The following is a 13107-nucleotide window of genomic DNA, read 5'->3' on the forward strand; positions in this document are numbered from 1 at the left end:
GAATTCCGGGAAAACCCCAAACCTTAAAGGGACCTTAAAGATCACTCGCTTCCAAGCCTCCTGCTTGCCCATGCCTCAAGCTCGTGCTACGTGCCTGTCCCGCTGATTACAGCTCCTGGCGGGTGGTTTCCACGTCTCCTGCTATCATGCTCTGCATTCTGGCAGGACTGTGCTATCACACTGACTGCTGACTACAGGGCATACTTGGACCAGCGGTATTGCAGAGCTTGCAGCATTGCTGCACAATTAGAAGGCCGTGAAGACTTCCCAAGGAGTAGGGAGCTCCGCTGTTTCATGGAGGAAGACGTAGCAGGAACTACACCAGCAAATACCTCCTATCCAGAGTAACATATTAAAGCAAGGTCCAGGGAAGAAACTGCTAGAACGAAGATCACTGATGAAGAAAAGGTGTCTCACAGATGTCTGGTGGCATTTGGCACTCACGATGACATCAGCCATTTCAAATAGGTCACACGCACCATACGTGTCAATTTAGTGGAGAACTTAGGGGGTAGGTTCCTGCACCACAGTGCTCTTTCCCACAGTTTCTCTTGTCAAAGAATGGAGTTCCACAGCTCATTGCTTCCATTTCCGTATTTTTGGGCCTTGGACCACGCTGGAAAATTTGGACAAACCTGATGACCGGAAGTCTTCCACTTTACCACAGATGGCTGAGTTGTGTTCTGAGACCCAGCCTTCTGCTCAGTCCCAAACTGATGCCAAGATGTCCCAGGCCAGTTGAATCCAGAAGTGGACTTGCAGCCAGGTGTCCGCTGATGGCGCTGCTTGGGACTGCAGATTTGCTTCTGTGGCGCTCCAAAAAGAGCTGGGTGTTGGCCTCTGCAAGTCTCTCATTAGCTCTGAAACATTCACAAGCACACACAGAGTCATCTTTGGCACTAAGGCTTTCGCAAAGTTACCCTCCACGGCCTTCACTATTACCCCACTTCTAAAAGCCAAGGGCATTAAGACGTCCAAAAGTAGCACATCCTTTGATCTGAGCTTGTTCACAGGGCCTGTTTCTAAGAAATCACACCAAGTGCAAGGAGCAGCCAGTGTCACCTCCAGAAGAACTCTGGCCTACCCTGGCCTTCTCAAGGAAACCTCAACCCTCAGACCCGCTGCCAAAACAGAAGCCAAGAAAGAACCTTCTTAGTTTGGATTCACAGAATCCAACTCTCTTCTCCGAGAGGCCTCTCCTTATTCGAACAGGAAAGGGCACAAGATTCGTCTTTTCTCTCACCCACGGGATGAGGAGATTAGAGACTGGCAAAAAGACTAACCTCTAAAACAACAGCACTTGAATAGACACCGCAATGCCAGAGTGGTGCTACTGTCGTTACTGCTGGAACTCTAAAGAGAAGGAAGACAGGTCTGAGGAAGGCAAGGTCTTAAGGACTTTCCCACAAAGATACCACGTTCTGCTTTCACACACCTGCGCTGGCCAGATGTAGAAAGGTTTAAGAGGAAATGCACGAGGAAAGGATTCCTTAGTACCAGTCCAAAAAGCAGGGCTACCTTTCAGTCTCTCTTTGGTTAGGCTTTTTTCCTGCTTTTCGCTTCCACCACAATACAGCTCTTTATACTTGTCCACTTCTTCCTGGGTGGATTCTTTTGAAAAGGTCTTCGCTCGGTTGCTTTTTATCCTTCCCAGTGCACGGTCAGATCTCTAATTCTCTCTTCTAACTGCTTTTTTCAGGGAGTCCAATGACTGCTTCGGATTTCTTCTAATGTGTCCTGGTAGGCTGCCTGTGCCTGAAGGAGACCGTGCACCTTCAACCACCCACAAGCAAAGAGAGCTCTGCCCTCAGAAAATTGCATGCACCCTTTCAGGGCTCAGCCTTACTCAGAGAGGCAACTCTGCCTCCTCACTCCCAGCAATCCAAGCAGAACCCAGCAGCTACCAAGGCAACAATTCTTGCAGTGGGAAAGAAGACCAAACTAGCGCTCTTATTCAAGCTACTAATGAAACACCCTGTATCTGTAGGACAGAGCATAGCGAAAGGATTCTTCAAAGACAAAGAGCATCCCCCACCCCTGTCATTAAGGACTCCTTTGCAGAGCACCTTCCGCCCCTACAGGACAAGCAGCACCTCTAGGTCTGGCATGACAGCTGCAAGTTGCAAAACCCATCCCTCCGGCCAGCCGGGGGATCTGCACTCTTGGTTGACCCCGCTCACTGTCAGGGCACCTGTTCTGCTCTTCCTCTCGGCTCCCTGGCCCCTCAGCTCACGCACCCTGCCAGGCTGGCTGCCACTCTTGCCTCGCCCTTCCTCTGCACGACAGCCTGGCCTCCATCAACCCTTACACCTACTGCTTTGCCCTTAACATTTCCGTCTTTACCCAGAAGGAGAACTACCTCCGGATCACTTAGTCATCTCCCACTGCAACAGCAGAAGGAGCATTAAGAAAAGCCCATCGCACCCAAAATGCAGACAAGGGAAAAAATCATCGACATGACAAGAAATAGAGGGAAAGCATCTCCCAGCTTTCAAAAGAGGGAACACCACAACCAATAAGTCCCACCCAGAGCGCAGCTCACCTCTCTTCGTAATCTATCAACTTCCTTGACCTTTTCAGAATAACTCTTCTTCATTTCTTCCAGCTGGGACTGGCTTTCTTTCTCTCTTCATTAACCCTGACTTTCCTCCTCTCTAGCCTCAGAAGCTTTTCCAACCTGCACAGCAAATTAGTTAAGAAAACCACAAAACACAGGAACAACCAGCCTTTCCCCCACAGTCTCACAGAAACACCACAGACAACATCCAAGCCTAGAATGGCTTGGCTTGGCAGGGACCTTAAAGATCATCTCGTTCCAAGCCTCCTGCTGTGGTCAGGAACACCTTCCACGAGACCAGGTTGTTCACAACCCCATCCAACCTGGTCTTGAACACTGCCAGCCATGGGGCATCCACAGCTTCTCTGGGCAACCTGTTGCAGGTCCTCACCACCCTCACAGGAACCAATTTCTTCCTAGGATCAAATCTAAACCTACTCTCTTACCGTTTGAAGCCATTCCCCCTTGTCCTCTCCCCACATGCTCTTTGAAATGCACTCTCTTCATCCTTCTTGTAGGCTCCCTTCACACACCAAAAGGCCACCAGTAGGTCACCCCAAAACCTTCTCTTTTCCAGGTTGAAGTATTGCAATTGGCCCAGCCTTTCCTCAGAGGAGAGGTGCACCATCTTTCTAACCACCTTGCTGGCCTCCTCTGGACTCAGCTTGGCAGTTCCCAGGGCCCTCCTTTCTACCCCTTTCAAAGATGGGCACAGTGAGTTTCCCTTTTTCCCATCACCTGGGACTTCACCTGACTGCCACGACTTTTCAAATATCAAGGAGAATGTCTTGGCAACTCCATCAGACCCTGCTGGCCAATGGAGGGCAATAATGCTGGCGAGATGTAGAAGATGGATTTCCAAGGAAAACGCATGAAGAAAAAGGAGTCGCTTATTACCACTCCAAAAAAAGCAGGGACTTACCTTTCCACTTTCTTGGCTAGGCATCTTCTGGTTTTCACTTCCTCCAGATACAGGTCTTTGTACATCGTCATTTCTGCCTGCGTTGCTTCTTTACGAGAAGCACTCTCTTGTTGGGTTCTTTTTACCCTGTCCAATTCACTTTCGAGGCCTCTAATTCTGTCTTCCAACTGGATTCTCACGGAATCACAATGACTGTCTCTGATTTGTCCTAATGGGGCCTGGTTGGCTGCCTGTGCCTGAAGGAGACAGTGCACCTTCAACCACCACAAGAAAAAGAGAGCTCTGCCCAGCAGAAAATTGCACGCACCCAGTTTCAAGGGCCCAGCCTTACTCAGAGAGGCGGCTCTGCCTCCTCACTCCCAGCAGCACGTCCACCCCCTCACCCCCACCCCTGTCATTTAAGTGACTCCTTTGCAGAGCACCTTCCCCCCTACAAGGACAAAGCAGCACCTCTAGGTCTGACCATGACAGCTGCAAGTTGCAAAACCCATTCAAGGATGAGCAGCGAGAACCAGAGCAGCCCACAGAGATACCCCCAAGCACTGCAAAGTGCCAATCTGCCTCGGGCAGCCTTTGCATTCAGGGACCTGCCGGCACACGACACACCCACGACAGCACTCCTGCCCAACCAGATTGCCTTCTCCCACTGCCTTCAGCAAAGACAGAAGCTAACCCACAGAATACAGGAGCAAAAGAAAAACACCAAAACCCACGGCCACAACAGAAGTTTACGTAGCGCCTGTGGACGCTGGGGAGAAATTCACTTACTTGCAAAACGAGGCTGACGTCTTGTAGCTTTTGACTTCTTTCCTGGTCAGTTGGTTCTTCTACCTCTCTTTTACATTCTTCTCTTTGGCTGCCATCCAGCACCAAAGTCTCCAAATCGATGATCGAGTTCTGCCACCTCTTCTTGCAGCTGCCATTTGCTCTTCTCCAGGTTTTCACACTTCCCACGCAGACTGGACAGCTCTCCTTGCAAAGCCTGCTTCTGAGCCTCGAGCGGCATGCCTCTTCTAGGCTCCATGTCCAGCTGCTGGGAAAGTTCACCACCCTGGACACAGGACAAAAAAAAAAAAGGAAACTCAGTGGCATCTAAAGGCAGTGAATTCTGGGAAAACTTCTCAAGGGGGTGGTCATCGCAACTGTATCTCTCCTCTACTGGAAACCAGCCTAGAAAACACTTGAAAGATTCCCCGACAGAAAGAAGAAACTTTAGACCTACTTAAGAATTTGGGAGACACTCCTGGCAGCAATACTTCCGGCTCCCTTGGAGCTCAGGATGAAACTCCTCATTTAGAATCTAAGAATTCCTCAAGTGTCCAGCACAGCAAATACCCTCGGGGCTTTTGTAGCAACTGGCAAAAGGACCAGGCTGCTTCCTGAGCAGCCTCTACTGAGGAGAAGGCAGAAACTGAGCTCCCCTAGGCTCTCCAGGAAAACTTCATCTGACACTTTCCCCGCACAAATAGGCAACTTAGGCTCAAGAGTCACAAAAAGGCAAATTTAGCACCAGCTTACTGAGGCAGAGGCTTGTAGGTCTCTCGGAAGGGCTTCAACGCCGTCGCTTGGCTGCTGGACAGTGCCTTCCAATCTGCTCTTTTCACTTGCAAAGCTTAAGAAGAAATACAGGTCTTATTCCCAGAAAATCCAATGCCAGACAAACTGTGCTAAGGAACAGAATCCACAGCAGAAGTGTCCTTCAAAATCCCAATGACTCTCCCCTTGTTTCCACCCACTCCCCCAAAGCCACAGACCCCTCACTTCACTGGGTTACTCTCTTACTCTTGCGCCTCTTCTTCCACTTGTTTTACAGTCATATTAGTCTCGCAAGATGCCAACGGGAGGTCCTGCAGCTTCTGGGAAGAAGTTACTGCTTCTCTTCCCTTGTCATCCAAGGCAGTCTTCAAGTCACAAACGCAATGCTCAGACTGAAGATGCTTTTCTCCTCCTCCCGCAGCTGTAAAATCACGGGAAGAATGCACAGTTGTCAGGTGAGCTTTTCCAGAGAGGAGCCAGCTGCTGCTGAAGAACTCAGGTGCTGCATGTCTGTGTGCATCCCCTCTGCCCAAAGAACTGCAATCCACTCAAGTCCCTTCAAAGCTTCACTGCTACTACCCCATGAACACAAACTGTAGGCCTTTGTCCTCTTTTACAGCAGCCTCTCCTATCCCTCCACTGCTTTCCTACAGCACGCTTCTAAGCACCGACACTGCCCCTCCGTCCTTTTTGGTCACCTGGGACGCTTCTTGTATTCCCTTGCTTGCTACTCCAGGAAAAGACCGGTGAAATAGTTCATCTTCCTAAAGGAAGGCGTCTGGCAAGTGGCAGAGGCCAAGTGTTCTGGCACATGTGCTCTGGAGCCCAGGATTGCACCAGGGCAGCACGGGGAGTTTTCTTCAGTGGGAAAGACCCGCACTCTGTAGTGCAGAGAGAGGCGCCCAGCAGTCCCTGAGCAGGAAGCAGTGGATGCCTGAGGCAGTTCTGCTTCAGTGGGGTGGGGCCAGGAAGGGTGGCATCACTGACGAGCTGATGACCACCATTTCAGCAAAGGCAGCCAGGTGAACTGCTCCACAGACCTGCCCTGGAGTCGAGAATGGAGCCAGGGCTGCGTGGGGAGTCTTCTTAAAGCAGGAAGACCTCCAGTGTAGCAGAAAGAGAGGAACCCCAGCCCCCCTGAGCGGTAAGGAGTGAAACCCTAAGGAGAGGCAGCTCTGCCTCAGCATGACGGGTTGTGGGGCAGGGGGCCGGAGGGACAGAGGCAGATCAAAGCCCGATGGAACTGCCGCTTCCTTAGGTCTCTGTCGTACCGGCTCCCAGAATACTGTTTTGTCCCTTTTCGTGATGGAGAGGAAGCAACAAGCACCCCCAGGTTTATCCCTGTGGGGACACGCTTTCCATACCTCCACGTCAGCCCTGTCCAACTCCTCCTGCAAGCGCAGATTATCTTCCTCCAGGTGAGCCTCATGGCTTCCAGTAACCACAAGAGCAGTCCTAAAGCATCCAAAAGTTCATCGGAAACATGTCTCATCCTGCATCATTTTTCCCCTGCTTGCTCCCAAAAGACCTCTTCCCCCCTTTCCTACAACCTCCGGGAAAGCAAGGCCAAGTCCTTGCAAGCATTGGAGAATTTCTCTTAGAAGGGGCCTCCCTGAAGCAGCCTCAACTACCAGCTCAGGTCGTGCTCTTCAGGGTTCCTTGCACTGCTCTTCAAAGGCCCCACCGATGTGGCTGCACAAACTCCCGGGGCAAGCCCTTCCTGGGGCAAGCCCTTCCACTGCCTGACCATCTCCATGGCAGCAAGTTTTCTCCTTAGGTGCGCTCGGAGCCCCCCTTTCCCCCAACGCTTCCCTTCAGAGCACTTAACGCACCAACTCTGCCTTGCCTTAAACCCCCCCGGCCTGCAGAGCAGCCACGCTGCTGAGCTGCTGGCAAGTTTCCCCATGGCTCTGACTCTGTGGGGGGGAAGGGCACCACAGAAAAGGCTTTCTTGCAGACCTCAGGGGGCAAAGGGCAAGAGCCCCAAAGCTACGAGAGCAGCCAAGTGCAGACCTGCATTTACCAGTCGCCCCGGGAACTGCTTCCACGGGGTTCCTCCTTCTTTTTCCAAGCTCATTGCCACGCCCCTCGTCTCACTCACACTTGCAGACTACCCAGAAGGCCCGGGTGCTCTTTTGACAAAGCCCTCACCTTTCCCACTGGCCTTGAGCATGCCTGTCAGCTGCTTTTTTCACAAGGCACTCCACAATCTCCTCATGCTGTTGCAAGGCTGCAAGTTTCAAGGGGGTAAATCCCCACTAAAAGGAGAAAGAATCCCCATTAGAAAGACACAGACAAACTCTGCAGCTCTTGGAAAGAGCAGCTTTACCCACATGCCAAGGTTACCTGGTTCTGAGCATCACTCTTGGCATGATGCTCCAGTAACAGCCCTGCTACAGCTGTATTTTTAGACAGGACAGCCAGGTGAAGGGCAGTGTTGCCGTCCGCATCTGCCAGATTCGGGTCGGCACCGTGGTCCAGCAGAATAGCAACACATTCTTCCTGCTCCTGCTGGACTGCCTGGGAACAACACACCGAAAGGGAAAGACTTCCAACTTTTACATCCATCCCCTCTCTCACAACTGCCTCAGCTCCTGAATGCTGCCATAGAAGACCATCTGCAAAGATGAGCTAACAGAGGCCTATGGCGTGCCCATTGCAGTAGGCGTGTTTCTATGGCCCTGCGCTGCAAGGAATCCTGCCAGCACCTCCCCTTTAACACACCAGCACTAAGCCCCACCTCCAAGCTCAGAAGGCATTCCACACACCTTCATCAGGGCCGTTCTCTTGAAGCTGTCGGCGAGGTTGGGCTGGCTGTTCTTTCTTAGCAGATATCTAACGACATCTGCATGGCCATTGGCCGAAGCCAGATGCAGAGGTGTCCTAAAAATTAAACAGACACTCTTAACCTAGACAGAAAAAGGACAAGCCCAAACTGTGTCTCTACCCAGCACCCTGGGGACCCTGCTCCGACTCTGCTCCTCCTGCTCGCTGCTGCTGCTGCTGCTGCAATGCTGCGCTGATCAGCCAGAGGGCAGAAGAGAACAGGTGAGGGCTGAGCAGCTGCAGAACAGCCCTGCAGAGAGACCACGGCCAAACGGCAGGTGGGCAACACGCCTTTCTAACAGCGCTGGAGCCCGGCCGGCAGCTCCGAGCAGTGAAAAGCTCAAGAGTTCCCTCTCCCAGTTGACAGGGCAAATGTCACTTTTCAAGCCTTGTCCTTAAGACAGGGTTGCCGAGGACTACTGCAGCTTGGCTCAGGAGCAGCCAAGGTGTGCCATCAGCGTGGCACAGAACTCACCGCATCTCCTGGTCTGGCCTGTCGATGCCGACTACCTTCACGTACCAGCGCCAGCGCCTCAGCCAGCCCAGGTCGCCGTGGGCGGCCGCGCGGTGCAGCCTGCCCAACCTCCTCCCGGAGCTGGGAGGCGCTGTGGAGCTGGTGGCAGCCCAGGGCTGCCCACTGCTGCTGCTGGAGGGCGACTGCCGTCGCTCCTTGCTCAGAAGCCACGGCATGGCCCTGCTTGCAGTTCCCTGCAGCAGGAGTGCAAGAAGCCTCCGGCGGGCTGCCGGGTGCCAAGTAGGGATGAGGAATTGGGACAAGGGTGAGGTTTAGGGGGAGGGTGACAAAGGGGACAAGGACGACAATAAGGACGGGCACGGGGTAGAAAGCACAAGGCAGACGAGGTCGCCCTGCGCAGCGGTTGTGGCCTGCAGCTACCAAGACGGCGATACAGGCACGCAATGCTCCCAGAACGGGATGAGTTGCTGCTCCCCGAGAGGCTACAGCAGCTCTGAGCGCCGGCTGCGGGCACCAACAAAGCCGTGCCCGACTGGTGCCTGTGGCGTCACAATGGCTGGTGGAAGGCTCAGCACGTCAGCGTGGGGTGTGACAGAGGCCACGGTGCAGGGTGGGGCCGGGGGGGACAGGGCAGGGCGGGGCAGGTGTGAGGGCGGCCCTGCTGGGCCTTGTGGGAAGGAGGCGGCCTGGGCCTTGTGAGGGCGGCCGGCAGGAGGGGCACTGCCCCGCCTCAGGGCCCCGGGGCAGGGCCCGGGACGCTCCCACCGGGCCGCAGGCTGCGGTAGGTGCTGGAGCAGCTCCCGCATCACCCGCTCTGGCTTTTTGCTTCAGCATGGAGCCGGGCTGCCTCTGGACACACTGCCATCAAATGAGGCTCAGGAGGAAGTGACATCCCAGCCCAAGCAGGCGGGGGCCACCACAGCTCTCAAGAAATGCCCACCCAGTGCTCCAAACCCACCAGGCCAGACTTCCAGGACAATTCCCCAACTCCTTTTCTTGTCCTGTTAGTTGTGGCGGTCAATAAAAGAAAATACGCAGACAGTCTACTTTCAAGCAACAAGACAGGAGAGGAAAGAACCTTTATTGGAACAGAACGCTGACTCTTATAGCCCTGGGCATAACATACATGTTAAACTACCGTTGGTGTTTTTTCATAAATATATCACAATTGGCTACCCTGCATCACACCATGATGATTCAGCATTTACAGACTTACAGTGACTTGTTTAGCTCTGTCTGCCTTCCCACAGACTTGTTTTCAACCCTGACATTGTCCCTCTTGAAGAGCAGACACCTCGCCCCACCTCACCCTCGCAACTGCTCTCACCTGCTGCTTTGCCAGATGCCAACAGTCAGTTTCAGCTCTGCTGATGTTCCACCAACCAACAGGCAGCACACAGCAGGGCAGCAAGAAACTTTCAAACACATCTTGTCCCACTCGGTCCCAATGACAACACCAAGTGAAGGCCCACAACTTCTGCACCAGCTTGCTCAGGGGAGGGACACTACAATGGACTGCAAGCAGGCTGAAGAAATGTCCCTTTTTCTTTGCGGGTGTATCAGGGCTTAATTAGATGTTGATACTTTTGGTCTGTCTTTGGCCCAGCCGCCTGGGAGAGTCTATCTTTTCCTGCCAACTTAGGAGAAAACAAGCACTGAGAAATGGCAACTTCGTCCTTGAAGGAAGCGTTTTGGACAAACGACAATTAATTGGTGTATTATTGCCTGATCGCCTTCCAAGGGCATTTGAAGAAAAAAGTGAACAGGAGGGTGATGAAGTATGCCCCCAGACTCATTTAGAAAACACCCCCTGAAGTACAGCGCGCAAGCGCGGGGGGAATTCCAAAGGAATTCCAGAATGTTGGGAGGAACAGAAGGTCTCTGGCTGGGCGGTGCCGACCACACCTGCCCAGGTGGACATCACCAATTAATTGGATAAAAAGCGGATGGCTCGTACTCGGCAGACGCAAGCTTCACATCAAAGGACAACGTTGCCTTTGGCGGGTACGCCCGTTATCTTGTGAGCCTGCCGACTCTCCCAGAATGCAGCTTCTGCTCTGGGCAATTCCAGGCGTTCTGGGTCGGGAAGATAACTTCAGAAGCAACACCTGGGCAACTGGGGGAGTCGTACCGAGGGCTTATTTTTCTTCCTCCTCTCTCTTGGGGTTTTTTCCTTTTGTTGGCCACCTCTTGGGAACAAAGATTGTTTGGGTTGAGATTTCAACGGCGTATGGTTTCAGCTTCAGCATCCTTCCCATCCTTTCCCTCTTACAGCGGGCTGCAAACCCATCCACTTCCCACAGGATCAGGGAGTTGCCTGTGTTTTATGGCTACCACAAGTTCACCATTATCTTCTGCCCAGAACACAAAGAGGAGGGCTCGAAAGCACTGGAAGACTCTGGCAACCGAGTAGTAGCAATAGCTCACCTGTAGGCCAGGATCTTAACACGACTGTGCTTCAAGCCTTCACGGAAGCACGCATTTGCCTGGCCTCTGGGACGGGCTGAAGATCAGCTGTGAGCAGAGCTGAAGGGAGCAGAGGAGAGCTCTGGCTCGGCCTTCAGGCCTGGCTTCTCTTTCAACCTTGAAGATGTCTGCCGCACTGATTTGCACTCAGACCAAGGGCAGAGAGAGAAGTCTTAACTCCCGGCCCGGGAAGAAAGCCTTAATAAACCTTCAAAAATAGGACTCTCCTCATCCCTCCCACCTAGGTCCAAAGAGCTCCAATTCTGTCACCAAACGCAACAGTTCTCCTCAAATGTCGGGACAGTTCTGGCAGCCAGGCCCTTTCTGCCCAAGTTGGACAGGTCCCCACCTGTCCCAGAGGCAAGCAGAGGGAAGAAGAGGGGACAGCCTTGGGATCGGGGAATGGCAGAAGCAAAGCCGGCAGGGGCAACAGAAGAAAACAAGGACACCTACTAGACTCTTCAGTTTATTCAAGACCAAGTTGGCATAAGAACACCTAGCGGCAGCCAAGAGCCTCCTCACAGACTGAGATTGTTCAGTCTCAAATTGTTGACAAGATGTTCCAGCCCAGTTGAATAGAGAACCAGACTTGTAGTTTTGGTCTTATTTCCTGCTCGGCTCCTTCTTCCACCTCCCTTTTCTATTGTTCTATTTGGCTGTAAACTTCGCTTCAACCTTAAGTTCAAACCTAAAAGGGGCGGTATTCCGAGCAGGAGACTCCAAGTTAAAGATCTTCAATCAGCTAAAGGGAGAGACAACTTTCAGGCAAACCTTCAAACTAGGCTCCAGGATCATTCCATAGATCCCTCTCCTGAATCATTTTGGCAACCTATGAAAAATAACATCCTGCAGTCCTCTGAAGAACCCTTAGGCTTCTCCTTCAAGAAGAACAAGGGTTGCTTGGATGAAAACAGTCAAGACATCCAGGATTTGTGGAGGAAAAAGAGAACTGCCCACCGAGCACACCTTGCTCAGCCATCTGCTCATGGAAGAAAAGCAGCCTTTTGTCTCGCAGGCAGCAAGCTCCAACAGCAACTTCGTGACATCCAAAACAAGGGGTGGACCAATCTAGCAGGAAAAATTCAATTATGCGCAGATAACGGGTGATCACAGAGGATTCTAGGAGGCCTTGAAAACAGCAGACGGACCGACAGACCAGGTCCAAAGTCCTCTACTCAGCGCAGATGGTCAAATGCTTCTCACAGATAAAACCACCGTTCTAAATCGATGCTCTGAACACTTTCAGACTCTTTTCAGGACCAACCGTGTAGGTCAAGACTCAGCAATTCAGTCCATTACACAACAACCGGTGAAGAATGAATTGGATACTGCCCCTACTCGGAGAGACAACAGGTTACCAAAGGCATCGAGAGCTTTCAGAAGAGTCCATAAAGAGTCTGGCAAAATAATCATCATCATCATGGCCAGGTTTCACGAACGATGATTTGGGAAGGGCTCTACCCACGTCTGTTACAAGCGCGTTGGTGGCTAAAAAGGCCAATACGAGATAGACACGGCCGGTTGCAAAAGGCACAGCAGAAAGACTGCTAAGGAGATATATTCTGCAAGGCACGACTCTTTCTGCGTTGTCTTTTCTCCTCAAGAGTGATCCTCCGTGCTTTCGCAAAAGCATCAGCAGCGTTAAAGATAGTGTGTCACCAGACCTCCCGATTGGAGGCCAGAGCAGACCAGTTATGTTGATCAATATGGCCAAGGCTGAGAGGTTGTTTCAGGGAGTCCTTGTAAATAAACACCTGAAGAAAAGTACAAAGATTTCAGGGAGTCCTTGTAAATAAACACATGAAGAAAAGTACAAAGATCAGGGTTTACAGAGCCATTGCGCTGTCTGCTCTCTCAGATGGGTCCAAATCATGGCTCATTTACCGCCACCACCTGCAACTCCTAGAACGCTTCCATCAACGCTGTCTCCGTACAATCCTAAAACATCCGTTGGTCAGATTACGGAACTAATACGTCTGTTCTACAACAGGCAGCAATTACCAGCATTGAGGCCACGTTGCTGAGAACACAGCTGCGTCGGGCAGGGCACGTCTCCAGGATGGAGGACTACCGCCTCCCCAAGATCGTGATCTATGGCAAACTTGCCACTGGCTGCCGCAAGAGAGGAGCCGGCAAAAGGAGACATGAGGACTCCCTGAAGCAACATCTCAGCCTTGGCCACATTGGTCTCCAGCACTGGTCTACTCTGGCCTCCAGTCGAGAGGTCTGGAGACACACTGTCTCTAACGCTGCTGCTTCCTTTGAGAACGCACGTAGGATCACCATCGAAGAGAGAAGACAACGCAGAAAGAATCGTGTCTTGCC

General features: G+C 52.2%; 1 protein-coding gene and 2 long non-coding RNA genes across 3 annotated transcripts in view; all 3 read right to left on the minus strand.

The window, feature by feature from the left end:
• Positions 1-1661: 1661 nt before the first annotated feature.
• LOC116800113 (ankyrin repeat domain-containing protein 26-like) overlaps positions 1662-13107 on the minus strand; it is an 18000-nt gene continuing 6554 nt past the window's right edge. Inside the window, exon 5 of the mRNA XM_032713693.1 lies at positions 1662-1755. Coding sequence (XP_032569584.1) covers positions 1696-1755 — 60 coding nt within the window. The 3' untranslated portion in view covers positions 1662-1695. The remainder of the gene's footprint in view (positions 1756-13107) is intronic.
• Positions 5396-7433, minus strand: LOC116779882. The gene is made up of 4 exons (XR_004354228.1): positions 7362-7433; positions 7167-7273; positions 6380-6470; positions 5396-5436 (listed from the first exon to the last, which is right to left on the minus strand). It is a non-coding gene; the product is annotated as an uncharacterized LOC116779882 (long non-coding RNA).
• On the minus strand, positions 7505-8425 carry LOC116779884. The gene is made up of 3 exons (XR_004354231.1): positions 8317-8425; positions 7784-7898; positions 7505-7535 (listed from the first exon to the last, which is right to left on the minus strand). It is a non-coding gene; the product is annotated as an uncharacterized LOC116779884 (long non-coding RNA).

Source organism: Chiroxiphia lanceolata, chromosome 31, assembly GCF_009829145.1.
Source record: "Chiroxiphia lanceolata isolate bChiLan1 chromosome 31, bChiLan1.pri, whole genome shotgun sequence".
NCBI classification, from domain to species: domain Eukaryota; kingdom Metazoa; phylum Chordata; class Aves; order Passeriformes; family Pipridae; genus Chiroxiphia; species Chiroxiphia lanceolata.